Consider the following 12,102-nt stretch of genomic DNA (forward strand, 5'->3'; position numbering starts at 1 on the left):
GTCTGTCATATTATATTCTATACTGACGGTTCATTATCAAAATCATTATCGTCCGTGCAGGTGTAGGAATTTACTGTCACGAGTTGAATATAGTATGCTCAATAGACAGCTGCAAAAAATGCCTTTTAAAAAAAGACATACACCGTCTTAGCCGATTTAGGCTTACAGACTGGTTTCCCCCGAAACTAATGGTCCTGAAATGTACAAAAACTTCTTCCGGGAAGCCTCCCGGAGGAGCAAGGGATGTGATAAAAAATCAGAACCAACTCGTCTGACGGGAGAAACTGAATTGAATTTTATTTTCCAAATTTTACATAAGTCCACTTGAACGATGATGACGGTTGATGATGCGTCCGTCATCGATGTTCCGTTGATGATGCCTCCGTTGGCATAAAATGTGCACTTTTCTGGAGTGGCGTGCCACCAGCACCTTCGATGGTGTCCAGTTGGGTTGGTGTCTGTCATTTTGGTGCTGCTGACCTCAGCACCAAATATGCTGCCCGTGTCAGCATCAAATGTGCACGGCTTCTACACTTGAGCGATGCCAAGCTTCGCTCGCTTGGCATGCTCTTCCAGTTGGCGCAGCCTGCGTTGGCTGCGCCGCCAATGAAATACGAGCGCGGCTATCAACAGAGCCACGATGAAGGCCCCGTCCACTGAATACGATGCCACATCGTGCATCGTGATGGAATTGGAAACGTTCGAGTCTCCTTCAAATGGCCACATAGTTTTCTTTGTAACAAATAACTGATCGATAAATCGAATTATCAATTCGATTTATTCGATCAGTTTGCTGATGTAGCACTTGAATCTGTTGCTTGTCGCTGGTGTTTCCATCGGCGGGGATGTTTTCATAGGGTGGTCACCCACTCTGAATTTGAGTGCTTCCATTTTCTCCCCCCTTTGGGACGAGGGCGTAGCCTACCGTCCCAAATCATTTGTGGTGCTTGCGGCGGGGGGTCATCTTCAAGTTCGATTATTTCGGGTGGAGGTGGTCGTTCATCAGAGGCCACACCTTCTGGTTGTTGAGTTGTTGATGCAATTTCGGGATCTTCGTCTTCTTCTATTGGTAAAGGGGCTAGCGTTCTTACGTTACGCTTGTAGATCCCGGAGGAGGTTCGCACGACTGCCACTCGGACTATTCCATCCTCGCCTGGATACACTTGAGTAATGATTCCCATAGGCCATCTTGCTACAGGAATGTTGTCGTCTCCGACCAGTACTACTTGACCAATTTTGACGTTAGCTTTTTGTTTGGTCCATTTTGCATAATCTCGCAGTTGATGAAGATATTCGTCTCTCCACCTTCTCCAGAATTGTTCGATTTGTGATTGTATTCGTTTCCATCTAGTCGTTAGGTTGTTTGCGCTTTCATTTTGTGTTGGAATAGGTACAGTCAGCATTGGCCGACCTATCAAAAAATGTCCAGGCGTGAGTGCGGTTGGTGCATCAGGCGTCGTGTAGATCGGTGTTAGCGGCCGCGAGTTCATTACTGCGGCTACTTGATAAAATAGTGTTTGAAGTTCCATTATATTCAGCTGAACTCCTCTGGCGGCTGCGCTGAATAGACGTTTGGCTTCTTTTATGTTCGATTCCCAGAGTCCCCCGAAGTTCGGACTTCGAGGCGGGATAAACGAAAATCGTATTCCATGACTGGCTGCTGAGTCAACTAGTTTGTTCTGAAATACTTCGTTGTTGTATGTTTTTCGTAGGCGATTTAGTTCTCTGCTAGCTCCTACGAAGTTGCGTCCGTTGTCGGAGTAAATAATATCTGGAACTCCTCTTACAGCTGTGAATCGAAGCAGCGCTGATATGAAGGCTGCTGCCGTCTGGTCCTCGACGACTTCTAGGTGTACGGCTTTTGTGGCGAAACATACAAAAATACATGCATAAGCCGTTGTCTTGCATTTTGATTTTTGGTTTATCAGCACCTCAAATGGACCGCATAAATCCACTCCAGTATGAGTGAATGCTGATGATTCTGTTACTCTTGGTGTTGGTAATTGTCCCATCTGCTGCTGTAGGCGTTTGGGGCGTGCTCTTGTACACAATATGCATTGTTGGATGACTCCCTGAACTGTTCTTCTCAGGTCCTTCATCCAGAACTTTTGTCTGAATTCGTTTATTATTATGTTCATTCCTGCGTGAAAGTTACTTTCATGGATATGTCGAAGTATGACTCTTGAAAATGGGTGCGATTTAGGAATGAGCACGGGATTCTTTTGAGATGCAGGCATTTCTGCATTATTTAATCTTCCTGAGACGTGTATTACGCCATTTTTCACGTTTGCGTTCAAGTGTTGGAATGGTCCCTTTGAAGTTACCTCTCCCTTTTTCCTTAATTCTGCCACTTCATTTGGGTAGATAGTGGCTTGCATGATTTTGGATATTAGCAATAATCCTTCTTCTAATTCATTCGCGGTGAGTGGCCCGGACCGTTTCTCATATGTGATGTCCGAATAACCTTTGCTTCTTTGCATGTTGTGGATTGCTCGATTGATCCACGCGAAATGTCTTACTGTTTTGCTGAATGAGTTGTGATGAGGGAATTCTGATATGTAGTCTTTACACTCCTTTCCCTTGGCTGCTACAAGCAGAACAGCAGGTCTTTTGATTTTCTCTTGTTCAGCTGTCACATCGTATTGGTATCCTGGTAGGGGATATCTCTCTCTTTTTTGGATGGATTCTGGTCCGTGTGACCAGAAGTTCAACTTTGATTCTATCAATTTCTTGACTGGTACTCCTCTGGAGACCATATCTGCAGGGTTTTCTTTGGTCGAGACGTACTTCCAACGGTCTGGGTCCGTCCATGCATGTATTTTTTCTACTCTGTTTCTGATGAATGTCCCCCAGCGTGTACTAGAAGATTTTATCCAACTCAGTGTCACCTGGGAGTCGCTGTAGTAATATTCCGATGTGATTCGTTGCCCTAGTATTCCTTTTATTCTGGAGGCGAGTTCTGCTAGCAATACTGCTGCTAGCAGTTCTAGACGTGGAAGAGTAACCTTTTTTAGAGGTGCTACCCGTGACTTGGCGCATAACAGGTTTGTGCGTTCTTCGCCTTGCAAATCGATCGAATGCATGTAGATGACGCATCCGTAAGCTTTCTCCGATGCGTCACTGAATCCGTGCAAGTCAAGGACAATGGTTTGGCTTGGGATTGTCATCCTTTGAATCTCGATAGATTTCAATTCTGTTAAAGATGCTTCAAAGATTCTCCACTGCTGAAGAGAACGGTCTGGAACTTCGTCGTCCCAGCTAATGTTGTGAGTCCATAAATCCTGCATTAGGATCTTGGCCGTGATGATTACTGGTTGGATTAGACCAATGGGGTCGTACAACCTCAGTATCTTCGAGACCATTTGTCTTTTCGTTAGTGATCTGATTACTTCGTTCGAATTCTTTACATTGATGAACTGGAACAAATCATTCATGGGGTTCCAGCCCACTCCTAGAGTTTTAATAACTTCCTGGTCTCCTACTTGAATCAGGGGTTCCAGATCTTTCTCCGGAATGCCCTCCAGTACACTGTTATCATTTGAAGCCCACTTTCGTAGTGGAAATCCGTGGAGTGATAGGGCATGTTCGATGCCTTCCTTTAATTCAATAAGTTCGGAGGTGGAGGAGGCTCCGATCATGAGATTATCAACGTAGAATGAGTTTTGAATTGCATCTGCTACTTTTGCGTTTACTTCACGATAGTCTTCTGCAGCTTCATGTAGAGCTCGACAGGCTAAAAACGAGGAAGACGCTTCACCGTATGTGACAGTCGTCAATCTGTATGCTCTCATAGGCTCGTTGGGGTTGTTGCGCCACAATATGCATTGTAGCCAAGTGTCTTCGTATGCGACAAGTGTTTGTCTGTACATTTTGGCGACGTCTGCCACTAATACCTTGTTGTGAGTTCTGAACTCAATCAGTAGATCGAAGAGTTCCTTTTGGATGGTGGGTCCCACCATTTGAATATCGTTGAGGGATATTCCGTTCGATGTTTTCGCGCTGGCATCAAACACTACCCTTAATTTGGTAGAGGTTGATTCAGGCTTTACTACACATGAGTGAGGTATAAAGTATTTAACTTTATGAAAATCGTCAGCTGTGATGGGTGCCATGTGTCCCATATGTTCATATTCGTTCATAAATGTGCGATATTCTTCGTAGAGATCTTGGTTATTTTGAAGTCTTCGCTCCAGTGAGAGAAATCTTCTGTGAGCTTGTTGATACGAGTCCCCCAATGATGATGGATCTCCGCATAATGGTATGCGGGTGATATATCTGCCATCAGCAGCTATTTGCAACGTTTGTTTAAAGTGTAATTCGGCTTCACTTTCATTTGTTTGTTTTGGTTCCCACTCGTGGGGACTACATTCTTCGAGACGCCAAAACTTCTCGATAAGTTTGGCTAATTCATCTTGGGGGAAATTTGATTCATTTTTGGCAACATAAACTATTGCTGTGTCAATTGTTGTGGAACTCCCTTGTTGAAGTACTCCACATGCTACCCAACCTAGGATCGTTTCCTGAAAGTTGGGGCCATTCATAGTGTTGAGTCGACCGGGCCCTAATATTTTGAAGAACACTCTCGCTCCTAGGAGAATGTCTATTTCGCCGGATTTGTAGAACGTCGGATCTGCGAGTTCTAGTTCGTTCGGGATGGTCAGCTCATTTTCATCTAATGTTGTGCAGGGTTGGTTTTCCAAGATCTTGGGCACTATCATCAATTCCAGTGCCTCTTCGAAATTATTGTATTTGGAGGTCATTATTGTGCTAATGCCTCTTCTCACAGTTAATTGTCCACCAATTCCATTTATGGTAATATTGGTGGGGTGCGTGGGGATTCCTAGCGTACGAGCAGCCTTTTCTGTGATCGTTTCTATCTGGCTGCCTGAATCTAATAAGCATCGAAGAGAATGCCACTCATTCTCTCCTGAAACGTTTACGATCGCCGTGCCTAGGAAGACATATTCTTCTCGTTCTAGTCACTTTTGTGATGACGATGTGGACGCCTGAGCGACGTCTTTTCCTGGAGTGGTGCGAGATTCGGATTCCCCTTTGTATACGGTGTCCCTGTGCAGCAAAGTGTGATGCTTGCCGTTACAGGTTTGACATTTTTTGTTTGATTTGCATGTTTTAGTAGAGTGTCCTTGTAGGAGGCAATTGAAACAGTGCCTCCCGTATTTTACGGATTCCCATCTTTCCGAGATGTCCATCTTCGTGAATTTTGGACACATAAATACCGTGTGTCCGTCATTGGAGCAGAAGAAACATCGCAGGGTGACTCCTTTCTCATTGTTTGCAGGGGCCTTGACGCTGACTACAGCAGCGCTTCTAAACTGAGGCCGATGATTAACATGGGCAGCTTCGGCAGCTGCCTTGCACGTAAGTTGATTTGCGAGTTTTTCCAATTCTGATTTAAAATCAGCCCACGAATAAATCTTCTGCAAGTCCATTTTCTCTTCAATCTTCAGTAAGGTGGATTCATCCAATCGCTCTTTAACGATGCCGACAAGTAAACCGCTGGCAATGCAGCCTAGATTGCCGACCTGTTCATTGGCTATCTGCTTTGTGGCAGATAGCAATGTGTCGACGGCATCGATCAGTGTTAGAATCGCTCGTTGCGATGGTTTAGTCATCTTTTTTAATTTTAGTAGGTTGAAGAAGTAGCCTTCGAATGCTACTCTCTTTTTGTAAAATCTTTCCTCCAGCTTAGCCCATGCCTCGTGGAAGGGTAGGCCAGAGTTCTCGAGTGCCTCACAAGTGTTTCTGGCAGGCTCGTACTCGAGACATTTTGCGAGAAATGCGTATTTGTTTGCATCCTCTGTGAGAGTGGAGACTCGTTTATCAAACCGAGCCTTAAAGGATATTTACGCCAGTCCACGTATGCAATAAACTGTGTGCACATTGTATTTTCCCATCTTGCACTCACTCACTTGGTTATATTGGTGGGTTCAGAATTTTTGGTTTGATTTGACATTTTGGCAAACGTGATTGTTGGGAAGACTGCTCCCCCACCGGGGGAGTTTGAGCACTTAACAATCTACAGGTTACATGGCTTCCAGCGGCACTTCTTGCTTTAGTCACTTCACTATTCTTAAATTGTCATCAGGGCAGCGCCCGAACTGTTCTTTGCCGCGTAATCGGCTCGTTCACTTTTCACTCGCGCGCGTCGATTTATTACACAAAGACCTCGATGGCCTGTTCAATTTTGTGATTGCATTTCTGCAATCACGTCGGGGTCACCAGAAATGGTTTCCCCCGAAACTAATGGTCCTGAAATGTACAAAAACTTCTTCCGGGAAGCCTCCCGGAGGAGCAAGGGATATGATAAAAAATCAGAACCAACTCGTCTGACGGGAGAAACTGAATTGAATTTTATTTTCCAAATTTTACATAAGTCCACTTGAACGATGATGACGGTTGATGATGCGTCCGTCATCGATGTTCCGTTGATGATGCCTCCGTTGGCATAAAATGTGCACTTTTCTGGAGTGGCGTGCCACCAGCACCTTCGATGGTGTCCAGTTGGGTTGGTGTCTGTCATTTTGGTGCTGCTGACCTCAGCACCAAATATGCTGCCCGTGTCAGCATCAAATGTGCACGGCTTCTACACTTGAGCGATGCCAAGCTTCGCTCGCTTGGCATGCTCTTCCAGTTGGCGCAGCCTGCGTTGGCTGCACCGCCAATGAAATACGAGCGCGGCTATCAACAGAGCCACGATGAAGGCCCCGTCCACTGAATACGATGCCACATCGTGCATCGTGATGGAATTGGAAACGTTCGAGTCTCCTTCAAATGGCCACATAGTTTTCTTTGTAACAAATAACTGATCGATAAATCGAATTATCAATTCGATTTATTCGATCAGTTTGCTGATGTAGCACTTGAATCTGTTGCTTGTCGCTGGTGTTTCCATCGGCGGGGATGTTTTCATAGGGTGGTCACCCACTCTGAATTTGAGTGCTTCCAAATGACATGGACAACTTAAGATTAACATTAACCACCCAGTACCGAGATGGGAATCGAACCCATGCCATCAGCGGACCAGCGATTACCGTCTTAGCACGCTAACTAACCACTCGACCACCGAGACGTACTACCTTTTTGCTCCTATATGTTTTTCCGATGACTTTTAGGTCACCAAACATCAATTTGAGATGCTTTGGTTGATTCCTGAGTTAGCGCAATGCGTTTCCATTTTGAATGATTTTTTTAATGAAAGTAGAAATTACCATCTTTCATTTCATCTAACGTTCTATCTATCAATTTCGTTATCTTAAGATGTCCCAACTAAAAAGGACATCACTTTTCACCGATAAGGCCGATAAATTAAAGTAGCAAACATAAATTACGGTGATCTTTTCATAAAATTGTGTATAATATCGAATATCTTTTCTGGAGTAAGAGTTAGGTTTGTGCTTTGTTGAACATGAATTGTACTGCAAGAATCAAGGAATATTTCATCCAAAGTTATATTTTTTGAAACTTTAAGTACATCTCTGGCGATTTTTTGATGAAAAGTTTTGTTTTCCAATACAAATTTCCATACAAAATTAAAACTCATTGCGCTAATTCAAAAAAATAACGAAAAAAAGTTTTGGGCGATGTCAAAATTTAATAATTATACTATTTATTAAGTGTGGAGTGCAAAATTTTACACGAAATTCGCAATTGCAAGTTTTGATAAAAGTAGTTGATGTTGAGTTTATCAAAATATAACTTTTCATTTTTCAATTGCGACTATTGAATCTTGTTTATTTCTTCTCATCTATTTTTTTCATTTAACATTTTCTTATATATAAAAATACGTTGCGTTCGTCTTTGCGCGAAGAAAAACACATCGGAGAGAGGATTTCAAAAAAGTTATTGTTGACTTTGAAAATTAACTTTTAATTTTTATTCGGATTAAATCAGAGTCATGACATTCGATTTCCAATTTTTTTTAAATTAAAATCATCCAGAGTAGCCACTGTACACTTCACGTGGCACCAGTAAAATGGATGTTGCCGAAAAAAAATTCTGTGTTTCTGACTTTCTGTCTTTCTGACTTTCTGTGATATTCCAAAAATTTGGTGACGGTTTTCTGTGATGCTTTTTTCGTTAATTTTATTCCAAAGTCATGTAAAGTCATGTTTTACATTTTAATTAACGAAAATCAATTAAAATTACCAATTTTATCATATTTTTCCAATTCAAATATAATAATCCAAAATAATGTTTTCTTAGAAAAATAAATTTTGAAAAAAAGTCCAAAATTTTAAAATTCTGTCAAATCTGTGAATATTTCTAGAATTTTGTGGTCTTTGACACAGATTCTGTGATTAAATTTGGCACAAAATTCTATGAAATTATAGATTTTTCTATGATGTCGGCAACCTTGGCTTGGATGTGATTGTTAATCTTCCTTATGAGGTGAAAAACGCTATTAGTTGGAAAGAACATATTGCCAAAAACAGTCATTTGAAAAACCAAACAAAAACTCTAATTTAACAAAATAATCATGATCGGATTCTGGTAACTAAAATGCGATTATTTGAAATCAAATGGATATTGTCAGAATTCTGTTAACATGACCCGGATTGGCCCGGTACTGATTACTTTTACGGTCATATAAAATAATGTAATTTTACTCAAGAAAAATATTATTCAATTTTAAGTTTCATACCTGATTTTTTATTCTACATCGTAATGAAAATCCAATTATAGAATCAAAAATTAAACTGCATATTCTAAAAGCTAGATTTTGAACATTGATGAGGAAAAACTACAAAATAATAATAAAATTTTACAATTTTGAATTTAATTTCAGCATTTTAAAACATTTTTCATTGCGAAAAATTCCAATTTGAAAAGTTTATTAGGCTTCGTTTCACTTAAGGAAATCAAAAGCCAACAAAAAAAATTGTTCAATCGATAAAGGAAAAAAAAATCTAAATTTCCTAACTTATTAACAGAGTTAGAAAACGCGTGATTTAATTTTAAAAAGTTATTTAAAGGAAGAAGTAAAAACTTAGTAAAAATTAACAGTATTCAATGCCTTTTGGAAAATTTCATAAACCTAAGATTTTAAGTTGCTGTAAATCAGAATTCGATGAATAGTTTTTTTGTTCTAATTTTCTTTTTCTAAAACTGAACTATTCACATTTCGACAAATATAATAAAATGTAAATTGAAAAGATGATTAAATTAGGCTGGAACAAATTTCAAATCCTTCTTTTGTCACTCTGAGCCGGATCATCGCAAGGGGGATATAATATAAAAATAATGCAAAAAACTAATAAAGCGGATTAAATTGCATTAAAACTTGTATGCGATAAAATTGCACACTATATCATTGCACAAAACCCATAAATCAAGTAATCTTTAATCGAAAAGTTGAATAAAATTGAATTTTTTTATTGAATTTATTTCCCCATTCGGATTTTTTGGAAATTTCGAAAGGGGGGTAGGGGTGACAAAAGAAAAACAAGAATGTAATGTGGAAATTTGCTCAAAAAAAATAACAAAAAGTTAGTTAAAGCTTAAAAAAAATTACGAAGTTTCATGCCATGCGATGTGTTGTTTGATAACGCTGTGATGTGCCCTGTCTACAAATGTGATATACGGTGGGGGATATTTTAAAATGATTTTGGAGAAAATTTGATTGGCAATTGATTAAACTTTTCTTAGGGCTAATCGAAAATTGACTTAACAGTGAGGGGGGGATTCTCTGTTAACGAAAAAAAAATAGAACCGAAAATATTGTTGTTAAGTTCAACCCAGAAGATGTTCGCTTAAGCTTCGGCTAGAAATAAAAAAATAAAACTAACTAAGTATTACGATAACTCTTGCTCTGAGGCTTGTGATATAGCTCAGTTGGCAAGTCAGTTGCTTTCTGAGCCGATGTCCGTGAGTTCGAGCCCAAGAGTAAACATCGATCACAGTTGTACCGGATAAGTTTTTCAATGACTTGTCCGCCAACATCATCGTTGATATAAGTCGCGAATGACATAAAGATGTTAAAACGACTATAATCGAAACAAAAAAAAAAAAACTTTTGCTCGAAATTTTCACCTTTCTTGCGAATATAAATTTATTACGGATATCTCGCGTTCATATACTCAAAAACCAGCTCAAAGTAGAATTTGAGTCTGAGAAACCAGAAAAATTGCCAATTAGCGAAAGGTTTGAAAATTCGTTAAAAATTTTGTGTTTCGTTTTCCGACAAAATGCCAAAAAGTGTCAAATTACGTCAACTTTTAATTAATTTTTTCAAAATTTATCTGGTGAGGCTTAACAATTTTGACGGTTCATTTATTAAAAAGTTCGGTTTTTACACCACTTTTTTCGTTGTTGGTGGTCAGGGTCTTAAAAAAAAATCCTTTTGTGCAACGTTAAGTTTCTAACTTCAGCTTTTTTGGTCACCAAGTGAATTTATTTTGAGCCTTCCGTAGCTGATTTACAGTCTTTTTTTCGAAGCTAGTTTTTTCGCCTTTTTTTAAACTTTGAATAACTGAGAATTGAGGTGTTGTAGGTGAATGATGTCTGAAACACATCTCAGCATACATTTAAAAAGGTATATCGCAGGAACAACAGAATTATTCAAACAAATATATCAGATGAAAAGATTGTAATAAACTTATCAAAATACCATATATAGCTACAAAAGTGTAGGCGATATATCTACAATGATCGAATCGTTGGAGATTCGAGTTCCCCACCAAAAGCAATATAAACGATTTTGAGTCATTTTAGTAAAACGAAAAAATAATATCATCGGCCGAGATTTGAACTCCAGTCCTCCGAGTTGGTTGTCCGATGTCTTACCACGATGCCAACTCACCAGTTGATATGATCCATGCGACAGCTCTATATGTGAGATTTTCATTTTACGAACCGGTCAAAGCAAGAAAGGGAGAGACCCGACAGAGTGTCAATTGAAGAACCGTCCATTTATTGTAAATCAGTTCACTTTTAGATAGTTCAAATCGTTAATGTCGAATTTGCATAATCTCAACTTTTTGGAGACATATTTATGAGTTGACTTAATTGCTATCCAATCCTTCATATAATTGCCAGAATTTTTTCAGCACATATTCGGGCTGGACAAACCGGGCAATTTTATATAAAAATCCGGGCAATTTTTCTCAAAACCAGGGATTTCTCAACAAAAATTTTGGAAAAAAAATTAATTTTTTTTTTCATCAAAATTCATTGACAGATTTTTAATTGTATATAAGGCTTCCAAAAGAGCCTTTCATGATTATTTTTATAAAACTTGCTCAAAAAATTCGTTATGGAGACGTTCGTTGTATTTTTTTGTGAAATGAATGAATCCGGGCAATTTTGAATTAAATCCGGGCAACCGGACCACGCCGTTCTGTTCTCAAATTTTCTGTTAAATGTCCGGCAAACCCGAATAAAAACGGGCAATCTGACAATCTTTTTTTTAAAATTGCTTGATTGATTACTAAAAGAGTTAAGTTGCTTCAAACTCCCCCGGAATAATAAACATTGTATTGACTTGATTGCAAAAAAAAAGTATTCTTGATGGGAGATTTAAGAAAATTTAAAACTAACCAGCGTTTGTCGGATAATCATAATCACAAATTTTGGGTCAATCAGCCATGCAAAAGAAGAATTATTGAGCTACTAAGAAATCGAATATTCTTTTACACGAGAATAAGTCCCAAGTTAAAAAGGATTTACGGATATATTTAAAATGTTTATATTTATGAATCCTCCTCTCAAGTTCTTTACCGTTCCCTAACTAACACAACCCATTCCTTGGAAATTCGAATGATTGCTTTCCTAATTATTTGAGTGTTCATAATTCTTTTCAAATTTTAAAATTAATAACGCCTCTTAAATGTTAAGAGGAGTTTCCTCAGGAAATGTCTAGGAGCATGGGAGGTGTAGGTAAAACAAAGATCGCATCAATTTTCAGAAAATGGCTCCTAATCCTCACCTCTCCCTCACTAACACCACCCTTCCTGAGATACTCGAATATATGTAGATTAGCAGACGTATAGACAGTTTCTAAAGCTTCTGAGCATTGTTTAAGAGTTTTTCAAAACAAGCTTTTGAAGAAAACCGAGAAAACTGGAATAACAGGTTTATGGTTGA

General features: G+C 39.2%; 1 protein-coding gene across 1 annotated transcript; it reads right to left on the minus strand.

Moving 5' to 3' along the window:
- Positions 1-528: 528 nt before the first annotated feature.
- Positions 529-4,760, minus strand: LOC129743087 (uncharacterized). The gene is made up of 2 exons (XM_055735039.1): positions 926-4,760; positions 529-710 (listed from the first exon to the last, which is right to left on the minus strand). The coding sequence occupies exons 1-2, from the start codon at positions 4,758-4,760 to the stop codon at positions 529-531; spliced, it is 4,017 nt and encodes a 1,338-aa protein (XP_055591014.1).
- Between the last annotated feature and the right edge of the window lie 7,342 nt (positions 4,761-12,102).

The sequence above is a fragment of the Uranotaenia lowii genome, chromosome 2 (assembly GCF_029784155.1).
Source record: "Uranotaenia lowii strain MFRU-FL chromosome 2, ASM2978415v1, whole genome shotgun sequence".
NCBI classification, from domain to species: Eukaryota; Metazoa; Arthropoda; class Insecta; order Diptera; family Culicidae; genus Uranotaenia; species Uranotaenia lowii.